General features: G+C 44.6%; 1 protein-coding gene across 1 annotated transcript in view; it reads right to left on the bottom strand.

The window, feature by feature from the left end:
- Nucleotides 1–15,980, bottom strand: part of ISM1 (isthmin 1) — a 30,206-nt gene extending 14,226 nt beyond the window's left edge. The window contains exon 1 of the mRNA XM_080999208.1: nucleotides 15,662–15,980. Within this exon, the coding sequence (XP_080855334.1) occupies nucleotides 15,662–15,784 (123 nt within the window). The 5' untranslated portion in view covers nucleotides 15,785–15,980. The remainder of the gene's footprint in view (nucleotides 1–15,661) is intronic.
- Nucleotides 15,981–16,602: the final 622 nt, after the last annotated feature.

Here is a 16,602-nt window from a genome sequence, read left to right as displayed (position 1 = left end):
TCCATGTGTGCCCACAAAAAGCATGCTCCCATCTCAGTGTTTGATGCTCCAGACACCCAGTTTATGCTGCAAGCACCCTTGTTACGTAGAATGAGAATCAGCGTTTAGCGTTTTGAACGATACAGTCTGGAATACCCTACGCCAAAGGATAAATGGACATAAATCTGACCTCAGGAATCACGAGACAGAGAAACCAGTAGGAGAACACTTTAGTCTCCCAGGACATTCTATACAAGATCTCAAAGTAGCTGTCTTATTACAAAAGAACTTCAGAAATAGACTGGAAAGAGAAGTTGCTGTATTACAACTTACTACCAAACTTAAAACCATGGAGAGACCTGGTCTGAATAGAGACATTGGATTCTTATCTCATTATACATGATGAAGCTATTTTTAGCCATCTCACCCCTTGCTTTTCCCTGTAAGACCAATTCCAGTTGTTAACAGTCGTCAACAAGTTTACCACACCTATCAGCCAATCACCCATTCCCACCACCCTTCTGAGTAATACCCCTCCCCACCCTCTCACTATATATAAGGGTCTGGTGACTTCTGTTTCAGTGTATCTGAAGAAGTGTGCATGCACACGAAAGCTCATACCAATGACAAACTTAGTTGGTCTCTGAGGTGCTACTGGAAGGAATTTTTTTATTTTGTTTCGAGTCTGGAGTATGTAAAGCGTGGGAACTACCAGGAATGCTAATGGTTATTCAGAATAATTTCTGAGAACAAAACAACATTGTCTTTAATAAGCATCTGACTATTTAAGGCCTAGAATTAGCTGGACTGTGAAACTAATAACATGCCTAGTTCTCAAATGTTGCTGACACTAAACTATCTGAACCAGTGTTTTCTTCTGTGCTATGTAGCCTAAGCTGGTGGGTTTGAGAGGCCCGTGGGGTGAAAGAAATGTCTTGATGCCTTTATGTAACTAGTAAAGCACCTAGTGTACAATGCAAGTTTCCACAGCACCTGGTTTATAATTAAAAATGATAAACGCAAGAGACTCCAGGCTGAAATTGTACAAAAACTATATGACAGACGCCGCACAATCTCTTCCTGCAAGAAGCAAGGAAGCATGCAGAAATAAAGTTCTGCTACACATTAGAAGCCTCTCTCTTTGAAACTAATGAATGCAGCTTCATTTCGACATTGTTCAAGCCCTAATACTCCTCTCGGCCTATGCGCTATTGTTACAACATCAAAGACCCACTGCTGGCTCAGATACAGTCAATATGAAAAGAGATGGCCCCCTAAATTTACTGCTTGACTGCGTTCTCTTTTAAACGGATAGCACCGTGGTCCTCTTTCAAAGAGGTATCGCAGACATAGATCTTCTTTATAGGACATCATGTACAATAAAGCAGAGCTATAACTTTGTAAAAAAGAGAAAGAAAGAAACTAACAACATGAAGCACCTTTAAAGAATCCCCATGAGGTGAACATTCCTTATAGAAATATCTCTGTGGTTACCAGTTTTTAAAATGCTTGGTACACTCTGGCCATAGTTCAAAGCTCTTTGATGATATATCATTGTTCAACTGACTAACTGAATTATATTTTAGCTAGGCTATAACTTCACATGTTTTACGCTCTGAAAATTATATATATTTAAACTTGATTGCCCCAAACATTAGGAATGTAGCAAAATAGCAATACTTCTTGCTGGGTTCTTCACCATAGATAGGTTCCCATAAATCTACCCACTTCAGAAAAAGATTTCTCCCTCCCCCCAAAATGAATGCTTCATTGCGACTTATCTAATTGAACTAAAAAATAATAAATGCAGGGGGCGGGGGAAATCCACATCTCTATTAAAACTATTTTGTTTCCAGTCTTGAGTAGTGGATGTTTTGAAGGCTACTTGGTTCAAATAAAGCCTAAGATCAGTTACACATTATGCTGCCAGAACCTAAATCTCCATTCACTATGGGAAATTTAATCCATCCTTGTTACGGAGCTATTTTAGCATTTGCAGATGCTACAGCAATGTTAAAAATGGGGGCTAGAACATGCTTCAAGGGCCATGGAAGAGGCACATGCAGGAACAGGAAAGCCAATAAAAACAGGAAGAGGGTCCCGCTCACCTCCATTAGCACCATAGGGTGTAGGCAGCTGTGCTGGTTCACTTGGGAAAAATAATTATCTAAAAATCACGGTCGGGCAATGCCTCCATGAGGCCCAACTAAAATGGTACAAGGTAAGTGAGCAAGAATTCATCTTCTCCAGAGCTCTTCCTTAAGCTGGATGTTATGCAAAGCGGGATGTGGGGGACATGGAAGAGCAATGGAGATCTTACATTGCCATGATGTAAGAGTGAAGACAGGTGGAGCATTTCCAGGTGAGGTGGGCGTGGCTTTGCTGCCCTGTAGGCAAGTGCATTTGAGTGCAGTAAATGGTATGGAAGGCACCACACTTAAGAGTGCCCGAGACAAATGAGAAACACACAATAGTATGATGTCTCGTGCTACCCTTGGGAAGAAAAGCTTGAGAAGAAAACCAACCAACCAAAAATCCTGAGAGAGCGCTACTGGCTGACTGGCAGTGGGGGTGGGTGTAAAAAAAATATCAGGTGCTTAAAATGATTTTTTGTGGGTTTTTTTTAAAGATACCTTATGAAGAATAAGATACTGCTCTTCTGCCCTGATGAACCAAATTTCATAGAATTCCTTCAAATTTAGTTTGTAGTAGTTTGTGTCTCAACAGCAGGATCATCCAATAGACATTGGAACTGGCACAGCCAATTAAGCCCTAGATCTCCTATGGCGAGACTGACTTGCTCAATAGAAATGGAAGCCTCCTTGTTCTAAAAATCACATAATCTGGACAAGCTAATTTTCTCCCAGGAGAAAGATGATTGTCCACAAGCTCATATCCCTAACCTATTAGGCTATTATCATTTACATAAGCACTACGATAATAACACTATACAATTTACACAATAATGTATGGGAATATCGTATATTGCTCTTTTTTGTATATTTTCATTTTTATATGTATCTTTGTGTGTGTTTTTTCCTCTCCTCCCGTTTCCTTCTTTTTCCCCTGTATCACTTTATTTCTTTTAACTGAAATCACCTTAATAAAATATAAATATTTTTTAAAGTTTATATCCCTAACCTGCAGGGGTGGCAGTCTAGTGGCAGGAGTGGTGAACAAGCGTGAGAAAGAGAGTGGGCTGCACAATTCACAATTCAGTTTTATAAGTGGGTTCCAGTCTAAAAATGACTTGTGATATTGTGATGCCCTTGAAACAATGTGCTGCTTGCACTAGTAAAAGTGCAATACTTTTCCAGTCAGAGCCAAATGTAGTCTTCAGAGAGGATATACAGATACATTGGCTCCAGAACAGAAGTGAATTGTAATTAATATGTGCAGCACATACTGCAGGAGTCCTCTCAAAACCTCTCCCGCTAAGACAGGAATATACAAATACAAGTGGGGTGGGGCTTGTTTCTTCAGTAGGAAGACAGAGCTCAAACACAGATCCCCTCCAAATCTTCATCTATCGTTACAGTATTCAAATGCCATCCTAAGAGTTAAGCATCGATACCAGTAGCAAATAATACATGTAATGTCTAAACAAGATTTGCACAGGCCTTTCACATTCATGCAGCCCAAATAGCTTTAAAAGCATCTCCAAGTAAAACAATATGGGACGTCCATTTATCTAGCTGGTTCATATTTTGTTGGGAGGAAGAGAATTTTGTGAAGCAACATGCAATGATATCCGTAGACATGAGTTTGAGCCAGGCATGCTTGGCTTAGCTGACACATCAAAGAACTCCAGGAAAGGAAGTAATCTTCTAATTCTTCAGCACATGCAAAATAGCCGCAGGTTTACAGCAGGTGAAACCCACAAACAGGAAATACCCAAAATACCCCCTGGGTTTTGAGTCAGCTCCAGTATTTGCTTCCAGGCAACTCAATATGAAAAAGAGGAAAGAGTTGGTTTATTTTTAAGAATATTTCTAAACCACCAGCTCATAAAATATATCAAGGCGGTATACAATAAAACCATTAAAACATGTGTTCTCTGCACACATACTCCACACAATTCCGCCCATGGATTCCACTCTTGAGGTTCATAAGAAGCCGTTTCTATTCTAATGTTGTTCTCAACAAAATCTACACAGGGGAACTTACATACTGGGTGGATGTGTCATTAATTTTCACATGCTACTACTCTAAAAATTAAACAGCTACATATATTAGCAATTTTGTTCAATGCTGTTAATACTAAAAACTGAAAGTAACCTATTGTGGCTTCATTCCAGGGAGGGCTAATTACCAAGGAAAAGATGCCAATCGAGAACATGACTTGCTATTCTCCAAGACACAACTTATCTACCTGCAGGGATGAAATACTTTCCTTAATCTCTTGCAAATTGTCCCTCCCTTGGAAGTGTATCATTGCAGCCTTAGCCTTTGTGAAATGAAAGCTGGATATATACAGGGAAAGAAGAACAGGAAGAGGCCCCGGCAAACAGTCTTAAAAAACAAAAGTGCTCTTTGTTTTAAAATATAATGTGCTTAGACCCTATTTTACAAAATGCCAAAACCCACAAAACAACAACTTTAAATGTTACCAGAAGATAGTCTGCATGTAGTTATGCATAAATGAAAAATTACCCATCAGTATTGCACAAAACTGCCAGTAGGGTAGAATAAACTTCCAAAAAGTGTTATTAGTCATCTGCTGTTTCTGAGATGTTTATACCTGAAATTGAAGTTGGGCTGTCATTTTCTGACTTCTTAGTCCAATACTTCTTCTTCTTCTTTTAAGCATCACTGGGCATGTTTGTGCTAGAGAGACGTTTTTAGGATTAATCATGACATTCCTGCATTGCTTGGCAGATCTTTGTGCCCTTGTTCCAAAGAAGCAGTCCGCTTGTTCTTGTAACAGAACGGCATCATGACACGACTTAGATCAGAAGTTTTAAGACATCGTACCTTCGTAGAACTCCTTTTGCGTCACCAAATAGTCTGCAGAACTCATCTATTGGAGAAGATCCTGGAAGCACCTGCCATCACCCAAGTTAACAGGGAGCTCACTGCCCTGTATTGGATGGATGGATGGATGGGCAGTGGCAAGCAAGCTGACTTTAAGGATCCATTGGCGAGCTTCCAAGGAACCTCCAGGTTCTCCTGCATGCAGCTCAAAAGCCACAGGTTTATATAATATGGCCATAAATAAGAGTAGCTTCAGAAGTTACTGAAGAAAAGGTACCGGGAGGATGAATAGTCAATTCCCCATTCAGCTCACAGTGCTTCTTATAGCTGATTTTGTCTGTAGATATGGATACAGTGATTGTACATTCAGCTGGTGGATCTTCACCACAAACAACTATGTCTGCTATAAGGCACTGAGAAAATGCACAGGAGTGCGCAACAGTTAGATTTTGGCATCAGAGGACAGGACCTCTTTTATAAAAAAGATCTTGTACATGCCTAGATGCTTCAGGCACGTAATAAATATTTTACATCATTAGAGCCTGCTCTAAATACCTCAAGGAACAGACCTCCAAAGCACGTCTCAGCTGATGAATTTCAAATGTTTGCAACCCATTGTCTTAATGGAAAACACAAGGAAGCGTGGGCGAGATCGTTCCTTTGTGTTTCATGGAAACTGGCAAGCCTCTGACTCTTCTGCCCTGGTGAGCCAGGTGGCCTTGGGTGAAGGACGTCTCAGTGGCCTGGCCTGAATGGTTTCCTACTGTAGAAAATAACCGAGATCTCAGAGACTAATGGGCTGATCGTCTTGGCTCAATACATCTGAGAAGGATAATGGTGAAGTTAAGGAGGAAGTAGACTAAGGCTAATCTGGTTGCAGCAACAGGAACAGAAGTTCTAGTATCCATTAGATTCAGCAAAGAAGTCCCATTCCTTTGGTTGAAGAACTGCATTGCTAAATTCAGAAAAGTGCATATTTCCAAGGACGGGTGCGTTTTGGTCTGCATATTGTTTCACAAAGTGCAAATTAGGTAACTTCACCTAGAAATGAAAACTGAATCAAATTTCTCTCCAGACCTTCTAGAGATACACCAGTGGTGAAACCCTGCTGTGGTTCACAAGTCATCTCACACTGCAATGGTTTCCCCCTGAGCAAGCATTATGTTTAAACCATTCCTCCCCAGAACTCTTTTGCTCCTTGGAAATAAAGGGCAAATTCTTATTAGAACCAACCAAGCTTTAGGTAAGCAGATATTGCTCATTAGGAAGAAGTCAGGCATGCTGAACAACAGTTATAAACTAGGATTGCAAACCAGCAGCAAACCTCAGGAATGGCTCCTCCTGTTTCCTGCCCTGCTGACAAATTCTCCTCTATTCCATCATCAGCCTTAAATGAGGTTGCGCTAACTAGGTCCCTCTTAACCAGGACATGCAGACACACTTCAGACTCTTCCATCAAGCTCTAAGTCAGTGATAACCATGGTTCCTTTGATGAAGGTACCATAATAAATCATAGTTCAGTGTTAGAAGGGAGGCAGGGGGAGAAATTCATGCTGGAGAGGTGAAGGACTGCTGAGGAACATGTGCCCATTCTGAAGGACTAGATAAAAATATGTATAGTTTTATTCTTTGTAGATGCAGAAAAACACTTGCATTCCTAAGAGACCTGAAGATATCAGTCAAAACCTGCAACATAATATAGTGGAACCTCGGTTGTCAAATGTAATCCATTCCAGAAGACCGTTCGACTTCCAAAACATTTGACAACTGAGGCGCAATTGCCGGTCAGCAAAATCCATTGAAAAAATGGGGAAACACGCCTTGGAAGCCGTTCGACTTCTGAGGCATGTTTGAAAACGGAAGCATTCACTTCTGGGTTGCTGGCGTTTGAAAGCCGAAACGTTCAACTTCCAAAGCATTCAACAACCAAGGTTCCACTGTACTTTTATTTGCTTCAAATGCATAGTAGTGACAGTGTATACCTTTAAAAAAAAAATTCAGCCTGCATCTCCTTAAAAAACAGAGCTTGAAAGAGGATGCGCTGTCATTGACTAAGCCGCTTCTGGCGAAACCAGAGCAGCGCACGGAAACGCCATTTACCTTCCTGCCGGAGCGGTACCTATTTATCTATTTGCACTTTGACTAGGTTGGCAGGAGCTGGGACCGAACAACGGGAACTCACCCGTCACGGGGATTCGAACCGCCAACCTTCCAATCAGCAAGTCCAAGGCTCAGTGGTTTACACCACAGCGCCACCCGTGTCCCATGTACAGGGATAATGTCTGCCTAATGTCAACAGGTAGGGAGTTCCAAAGCACACACTAAAGGAACGACTCCTTACAAGCTTGGAACAAGCTCTGTGTGGTGTGCAACTTCCACAGACTGAAGTGACTGAATCAGCATATATAAGGGCTCCATACTGTCCCAATTCCTGGGATTAAAATGGAGACTTGGCATTCCAGAACAGAACGCCCACTCACTCATCTGTCATTTGTGTGTCAGAATGCATCACTGGAGAACGAGCGAGGACATTTTTGTCCCTGGAATTCCAAACAGGGTGTGAGAGAACAAAATGTAGTAACAATTTATGCCAGGGTAGACTGGGTTGCCAGATATCCTTTTTTTTTTTTTTTTTAAAGGCAGGAATTCCTCAGTTATTGGTCATCGGGTGAGACTTTTGGGTGAGTCTCCAAGACTGGCAGCTGTGGGTACTAGAGGCAAAATAGCAAAGATGCTTTGCAGGAGTTTCAGATGGGCCCCCAAAGTAGGTCAAAATTTTGTTGGTATTCACTGCCCGAGCTGGTTTAAGAGTAAGACTGCCCACCACACAAACCAGAATCAAGGCAGCTTTTTAAAAACAGGTATATATAACTTGTACAAAAAGACATCTTTTTGATATTTATGTCTGGTTCTTCTAGCAGTAAAGTGGCAAATAAGAACTGGGGAAATGCCCATTTAGTGTTGGCTAAGAAGTTTTTAAAAAAATGCCTCCCATGATCGCCCAAGGGCGCACTTTGTGCGTGTTTCTACTTCATTGCTCTCTAGTCTCATTGCTTATTTACTTGGCTACCTGATGTTTGAATCTGGCCACAATGAGCAAGTAGTGAGGGCAGGGAGAGGAAAGGGAACAGGTTGCCACGGTGACCACCCTCAAGCAGGATGATAGGGTGCTGCCTAATAGAACCCTTTCAAAGGGGGGGGGGGCATCCTCTGGGCCCCGTAGGTTTCACCATTCCCAATGTCAGACAGTCAGGGTTGGTGATGGTGGCGAAGCTCCCTCAGTTCACAATTTGGAGGGCTGGCAAAGAGGGGCTTGGATGATATCAGATAATAGTTTTATTGGTTGTGTTTGCCATAATTGGTTTTAATGTTTATATTGTGTTTGTAAGTCACTTTGGGTCACTACTGTGAGGAAAGTGGCATAATAATAATAATAATAATAATAATAATAATAATAATAATATCATCCAGTTCTTGGAGCCCAGGTAGCATGTAATCTGTGCTATTTTTCTAGAAAAAGAGGTGCTGGAACTCACCATGAACACCTCCCTTGTTCTCTTATAACGGCCATAGCACCTACCTGTGAGGTGCCAAAACTGAGTTCCGGCTGAAAAAAAGCCCTGCTCTTAATCGCATTTATGGTGCCCTGTACTTCCTTCTGGGTGTTGGGGCAAAATATTTTGTTTCGCAGGAACTTCAGAGTGGATTTGATCTGCATGTTTTCAGCTCAGCACTGGCTATGAAAGGAGAAAAGCAGCAGAGAGAGCCATAGAGCAGGGCTGTGGCTTTATCATCAGAGGCCCTTTCTCTAGGTACTCCTGCTGCCAGAGCTTTAGCGGGTAGTGATGACTAGGGAGAAGGACCTTTTCCTATGGTGGTACCTCAGCTTTGGGATACTTTCCTGGCATCTTGCCTAATAAGTTTTAGGTAAGACTATTTCAACTGCCCAGGCCTTAGAATTATTAGTTACCATGTTGCTGCTGGCTAAGAAATTTGTGGCTTGTTTGTTTCTTTGCTTTTTAAAACTGCTATTATTGTTTAGGACTTTGATTTTGGTAGCGACTGTATTTTAATTGTTGTTGTTACTGCTGTTCTGCCTGCTTTGTCAGCTGCATTGAAAATCTGTATGATAAAATACATACTTTTAAGTCGTCGTCCCCAGATAAATAGATGCTCAGCTTTTCTGAACAGATGGAGGGAGTTTGTGCTAAAGAGGGAGATGTCTTCACATTTTGTCAGTTGTATTGGATTCTATCCAATGGTGTCGCTTAGCTAACAGTAAGGCATCCATCACTAGGAAAGCAATTTCCAATGATTCCCCTCCTAAATGTGCTCCAGAGGATGGGGGGGGGGGGAAGCCTCCAGAGCAGATTTAGGGAAGCACAGGGGCAACAGAGGAGGAATCACTGAAAATTGCTTTCCTTCTTCTGGTGACTGAAGCCTTCAGAGGAGAACAACTGTTGAATACAACCCATTGTTTTTAACTAATGATGTAAGCTACATAGAGAGGGCTCAGAGACAGAATAAAATAGTCCTATGAATATATATTTTTTCTAAAGTGTCTCATTAAGTGGTTGCATGTATTTTGTCTACACAGAGATCCTGCATTCTGTCCATTTGGTTAGGTCATCTTTACAGCCGTATTTTCTCCATAATTTGTATTTACATCATCATCACAATCTATTTCCTACGTTAAATCATCACTATACAAATGAGAGTTCTGACACTTTTAACGTCTCTTTATTTTTCTTCCAGTGCTCAGAAGAAGCCAGCCATGGGTGTGTTACATGCAAAGTCATAAACCATGTCAGAATTATATTCCTCAGGCGAAGAGAAAAGCACAAATATCTGCTCCTAGTATCCTCTTAATCTTTCTCTGTTGTGAAACTAGTAGCCTTAATAATAATAATAATAATAATAATAATAATAATAATATATTTATACCCTACCCATCTGACTGGGTTTCCCCAGCCACTCTGGGCAGCTCCCAACAGAATATTAAAAACATGATAAAACATCAAACCATTATAAACTTCCCTAAACAGGGTTGCCTTCAGATGTCTTCTAAAAGTCAGATAGTTGTTTATTTCATTGACATCTGATGGGGGGGGGGCGTTTCCTACTCCTACAACAGAGCAAGGCATCTACAGTTCTCACACTGGGATGGATTAGAATAAAAAGATTTACTAGGAGTCATATTCTAGGAGTAGCCTCCTGGGATTCAGATATCAAGGTCCTCCCCCCCAAAGGTTCCTTCCACTTTGCATTTTGATTGTGGAGGCCAAATTTAAAGGACAGCCCCTCTGTTTCCCCTGGAGTTGTCTCATCCAGCAGCAGTTGCCCAGCAGAGCTAATATTAAAGTTGCCAAACATGCCTTGAAACACCAGTTGGCTGGTGATTTGCTGATTGATATTATAACCTCATTTACTATGCAGTTATTTGGGAGTGAGCTCCATTGAACACAGGGGAGCTGACTTTTGAGCAACCATAACCCCATAAGCGATCATAACCTGAGAAGCATTGGGCTGCAAAAGTCAAGACATTCCTGAGGTTGCAAACAATGACACTGTGGGCGCACCCTGAAAACAAGAAGCTCTGGAGCATTTCTTAGCACCTGCCACCCCTTCGCAAAACCCCTCAGAAATGCTGCAAGAGGTACATAATCCCAAATGATATGGAAACCAAACTGTCTGCAATAATAGATGCAGATATTTGCCAGCCAGCTAAAACCATCAGCCACCTGATTTACTACTGTTTGTTTACAGAACATCCAATAAATCTCCTTTTCCATGCAAGTTTCTTTCCTTTTTTTAAAGGAATATTCCTAAAGAATGCAGGATAGATTTAAGAGAATTCAGAATCATCCCTGGAAATATTAGAAAACTGGGAGCTAGCAAACATTTCAAAGGCCCCAAAGCATCAGTTTACTTGTGCTTTGAAATGTACAGCGGAGGCAGGTTACTATAATTTTGGCTAGAGAATAAGTAAATTTGCAACTTATGTTTCCATCTGTTTAAATGCTTAGTGCGACATCTGATATACTCTTTGCCTTTAATGTCTGCAGGATTCTGCTCTCCCAAATCCCAGAGCTGCAAAATCAATTGAGTTAGGAAGTATATAACTTTGTATTGCTACACATGGCAGAATCTATGAAAAAGATCTACTGAAGCTCTTGCTCTGCAGTGTTTCTCAAATGCAGAAACTTAATTTAACAGATCGTTTTATGAGGAATGGTGAGATTTCATGAAATCAGCAGTCCGTATACAAACACATAAGCCGCTGTTAAACAGAATCTGCCTTTTGCCTTATTTTTTTTAATTTAAAATACCAGATAAGTCACTCCCACCCCCTCAATTCAGTAGCATATAAATAACTCCGCTGGGAATTAGTTTCACCTAGATTTTCATTTGCCCAGCTGTTTCCCTCATTATGTTACTGGCCTGTAAAGAGAGGCAAATTCAGGGTTATTCCAGTGGTACCAAACGCCTCATAAAACAACAACAAAATCCTTCTCAGATTTACTGTTCTACAGAAGGCACTTCAGGGTCCCACAAGGAAAGAAAGCATCATTCATATAAAGAAAGTTATAGCTAGGCATCTTGAAGATATTGTTGGCAAGAGTGAAAGTTGTTCTACAAGGACAGCCTACAAAAAATGGGTCAAATGATGGCTCTTGTCAGTCAGAACGCAGTCCAGCGGCCCTCCAGATGTTGCTGGACTACAGCTCCCATAATCTCTCACCACTGGCCATCCTGGCTGGGGCTTATGGGAGTTGGAGTCAGCAGGTTCCCCAGTTCTGGCTTTCTTCTTACATCGTTCAAGCTCTCTCCTAACAAACCCTCTTTCTCCCTCTTCATTTTGGCTGTGGTGGTGGGGATTTTGTATCTGCTTGGCCTCCCTGGAGCAACTTTAGGCTGGACTAACAAAAGGAAGCAGCTTAAAATAGGAATTCAGCTGTTGGGCAGCCCAGCAGAACCCTCCCTAAGTGTCAACATTCCCCATATATTTCTTTCCCATGTCTCTTCATGCAGAAGGGAATCCTAAATTTGGTTTCATGCTTTAAAGCTGCACTGAGGTTAAGTCCATTCAGCTATTTCAACCTCCTGCAAGCAGGCAGGGCTTTTACGTCCTTACAAACAAGGGGAAGCTCCCATTTTAATACCCTAATTTCAAGTTGCAGCCATGCACGTTTAGATTAATAAGCACCCTCACAGAAACACCAGTTGTGGAAACTATGCAGCCTTCTATTAAGAAGAAGCTGGGAGGGGGTGTGTGGAGAGAGAGAAAGGTACTTTTCCCCAATACGCAGGACGAGGCTGTCATTGTCCCAGCACATTATACCGTTCTGAAGGCTGAAACTTTGCAACATAAATGTGGCCTTCCTGCATCCCATCTGCACAAACTCAGCCACACCTAACCGGAATTTGAAAAAAGTAAAATGAGGACAGCATTTATTGGTTTCAAAGGAGGGGCGAGATCAACCTGAATGGGGAGAACTTAAAACTAGCTTGCTCCTAGATGAAGCACACATTATTAGTTTAGAAAACACTGAATCGTCCACATGGTTTTTGAGGCTGGTTTTTAAAATGTCATAAACTATCCTGAAACTGTAAGGACTGGAAAGAAATCAAAATAGTAAAGTATCTGGGCTGTGCAATTTCCAAAATTCCCTATCCACAGATGTATGGAGAGACTATAATAAAAAGAGAAATTCTCACCACAGTATCTATGCAGCACCTGTCACTCACACAGGTGACTCCTACTTCCTGCCCTGAGATCTTCGGATAAAAGGTGGTATACAAATCCGATAAATATAAATCAATTTTCCTTGGGCCATGCCCGCTTCTCCAGACCGCATTTCTCACCAGCCCTGCTCTGTGCTCCTACAAGTGCTTTCGCCTGGCTGGAACTGTGAAAATGCCTTTTGCTTATGTGGATGGAGCCTCTGAACAGATGGAATGTGGTCTGCTGTACTGCTTTGCCCACCTTTGCCCCTGGGCATGCCCACCAATGGCATGTGGCCCCTGGAAAGTTCCCCAAGAGGGAATGTGGCCCTTAACATTGTGGCTAAAAATCTAACTACAAACCAGTTAGTCCCCATCTTGAATCTTGCTACTGCCATGAATTTACTAGCTGGCCATAGGTTCTCATTCTCTCTCTCTTTCTCTCTGACATCTGAAACATGGCAACACCGGCCAACCTCACAGGGGTGTTGTAAGGAGGACAAGATATTTATTGGAAGCCCTCTGAACCCCCGTGCAGTAGAACTGTTAAACACTATCAGAAAATGCTAAGAAGCATTACTATAAATCCATGCAAATGATAATTATCTTATGGTCCACACACTAGTCCACTTTTCCACTCCATTCTTCCTTAGCATTTCCCACAATGTTTCCAGTTCAGTAGAGAGGAGCAGGCTAGTTCTAGAATTTGGGATGGAGCACACCTGCTGTCACCCAGAATATTTGCAAGAATATTACTATTATTGTTGTGGGCAGAGGGATATATTCTATTCTTCAGACTCCCAAGTCCACACTGGTTTAGAGATGCTCATAGGACATGTGAAAAATATATAGGCCTATCATACCTGGACTGGGAAAAGGACTTGGCAGGATGTGTGTTCATGCAAGTTTAAATACAACACAGGGGAAAGACAGGCAACATTCACTGGAGATGTGGATGGGGAGGAGCATAGAGCACACCATGCTGGGTAGCGGGCTGAAACAACCTCTCATGCAACAGTGTAATGGCGATTGGTGTTTGAATGATGCAGCAAGTATTTTAAAGTGGTGCAGATGAATGGGTTGAGATCCGCTGCAGGATGCACAACATGTTGGGGCCAGCATGAGAAGATCAGGATCAAGACCTGGTGTCTCTGCTCCAGCAGGTAGGCTGTAAAAACTGGGGACCTAGCAAAAGGGGTAGGTCCCCAAAGCCTATGCATGTAGGTTCCATCCAGACCTTTGGAAGAACATGTGGAAGTCTGGAGCAGAGACCTCACACATGATCCTACTCCTCTTCATGCAGGCACTGAAAGAATGAAAGGAGCCAAATGTACAAGTTATAAAGCAGAAATGCGGAACCTCCAGATCAGGGGTCAGCAACCTTTTTCAGCCGTGGTCCGGTCCACCGTCCCTCAGACCATGTGGTGGGCTGGACTATATTTTTGGGGGGGAAATGAACGAATTCCTATGCCCCACAAATAACCCAGAGATGCATTTTAAATAAAAGGACACATTCTACTCATGTCAAAACACACTGATTCCCGGACCGTCCGCGGGCCGGATTGAGAAGGCAATTGGACCGCATCCGGTCCCCGGGCCTTAGTTTGCCTACCACTGCTCCAGATGATGAGCCTCATCAGCACCAGCCAGCATGGCCAATGGCCAGGGGTGCTGGGAGTTAAGAGTACAGCAAAATCTGGAGGACCAACCCCGTCTTCTAAAACGATGGTGGAAATAGCCTGAAATCACACACGGGATACACTGCAAGGCATTTTTTTCAGGACTCCTGTTTGCTGTGTGCACTCGCTGCATTTCTGTTGCGCTGAGATTTTAATCCATGCTCACACAACGCTATCCAAACTGCCAAGTCCTTGAACCATTCCTAATTAACTCTAGTCAAAGTGCGAACACTTAGCTGCCAGGGGGGTGGGGGGCGGCAACTTCTTTGTGCTCTAAAGCGGCAACATGAACACACCCTTAGTTAAGCCAAAAGAACATAATTTATTGAAAAACACAAGCTTTGCATGCGGACGTTCTTGAGTTCCATCCCCAGGATCTCTAATTAAGAGAAGCACAGAACACATTTGTATTTCTTTGGAGGTTTGTTCCACCTGGCTCAGTACAGTATTGTTTATGTGGAGGGCAGAGCCTCTCTGGGGTTTCAGGCAAGGGAAGTCATTCCCAGTCCTACCTGGAGATGCTGAGGACCAAATTTGGGAACTTTGGCATCCAGAGTGTCTGCTCCTCCAAGAAGACGAGAAGGAATGGGCAAGACCTTTCTCCCCCCAAGACAATGAAGAGCCAGTCCCAGTCCGGGGGAGCCTAATAAGCTGCCTTACTGTGTCACGACCACTGGATCCATCTAGCTTAGCACTGTCTACATGACTGGCAGCAGCTCTCCTGTGTTTCAGACGGGGAGGGGGCATCCCAACCAATGCCAGGGGCTGAACATGGGCCCTTCTGCATGCAAAGTAGATGCTCTGTCATTGAGCTACAACCCTTCTTTTCCCTGCAGTGTTTCTCAAATTTGGTCCTCAGTTGTTGTTGGACTACAACTCCCATCATCCCTGACCACTGGTCCTACTTGCTAGGGATTATAGTTGTAGTCCAATAACAGCTTGGGAACCAGGTGAGAGAAACACTAACTGAACTAACAACCTGGTAGCTCCGGTTAATAGAACATGAGACTCTTAATCTCAGGGTTGTGGGTTGAGTTCTACACTGGGTGAAAGATTACAGGGGTTGGACTAGATGACCCTGGGGTGCCTTCTATGAGCAACTTCAACCATCGTTGCACCAACATATGCAGCGATCCCAGTGGGTGGAAGTAAAAGAAGAGAACGGGCTAGGGGAGCGAATCAAGAGGGTGGCTAGCAGAGGGACGCCTCGGTTCCTTGGTAAATCCTCTCCCTTCCCACCCCAGAATGTAAACCCGCAACTTTCGCCGGTAACGGCGGAGGCTGCTGCAAGGGGGCTCGCTCACCGGTTGGCGCTGGCTGTGGTTTCCCGTGGCGGCGTCGGGCTCGCTGCCCCGCAGCACCGTGATGTGCAAGGTGAGCAGGAGGAGTCCCAGCAGCAGGAGTAGCTCGGCCGCCAGGCGCACCATCCTCTTGCAGCGGGCGGCTTTAGGGCTCCGCGACGGCGACGGCACAGCAGCGGCAGCAGCGAGAGGAGGAGCCGCGGCGGCAGGAGCAGCAGCAGCAGCAGCAGGAGCCCCGGCCGCGCCGGCGGCGTCTAGTGGGGCAGCAGCCGGATTCCCTGCGCCGCTCTCGGGATCAACCGGGCCGGCAGACGACGACGACGGGGAGCAGGAGGAGCACCGCCACCACCCCGGCGGAGCCACTTCGGGGCGGGAGGCGGCTTCCGAGGCGGCGGCGCGAGGAGGCTGCGGGCGCCCGCCCGACGGCAGCGGGGCCGTGGCAGGGAGAGGGTCCGGCTGCAGGGGGCGCTGCTCTCGCTGCTCCTCTGGCAGCCCGGCGCCCGCATGGGGTCGCGCCCGCCGGCAGGAGCGCACCGGGTGGCAGCTGCCGCCGGCCTCTCGCCCGCCCACCGCCGCCTCGTCGGGCCCCGAGCGCGCTTCCGAAGCAGCCGGAGCAGCGCCGGCGGCGGGGCAGCCCTCGTGGCGCAGCGCAGCCGAGAGCCGTCGGCGCTGCGCCTGCGGACGACGAAGGCGAGGAGGAGGAGGAGGAGGTGGAGAGGGAGCGCGCCTTGCGCTGGAGGTGCCCGGCCTGCCTTCGAAGACAGCATGCGAGGCGGGGGCGGCGTCCGCCCCTGCTGGCGGCCGGAGGGAGCGCCCCGCTCAGAGGGCTCTCCTCTCTCGTCTCTAACTCGGGCTACTGCTGCCCGGGAAAGGCGACTTCTCCTCCTCTCTCCAGCCACCCAGATGCTCCGCGCCCGTCCCCACCACCGGGCGCCTTCGCAGGG

The sequence above is a fragment of the Podarcis pityusensis genome (genome assembly GCF_964106645.2).
Source record: "Podarcis pityusensis genome assembly, chromosome: 3".
Lineage (NCBI taxonomy): Eukaryota > Metazoa > Chordata > Lepidosauria > Squamata > Lacertidae > Podarcis > Podarcis pityusensis.
This window is presented reverse-complemented; position numbering and strand designations above follow the sequence as displayed.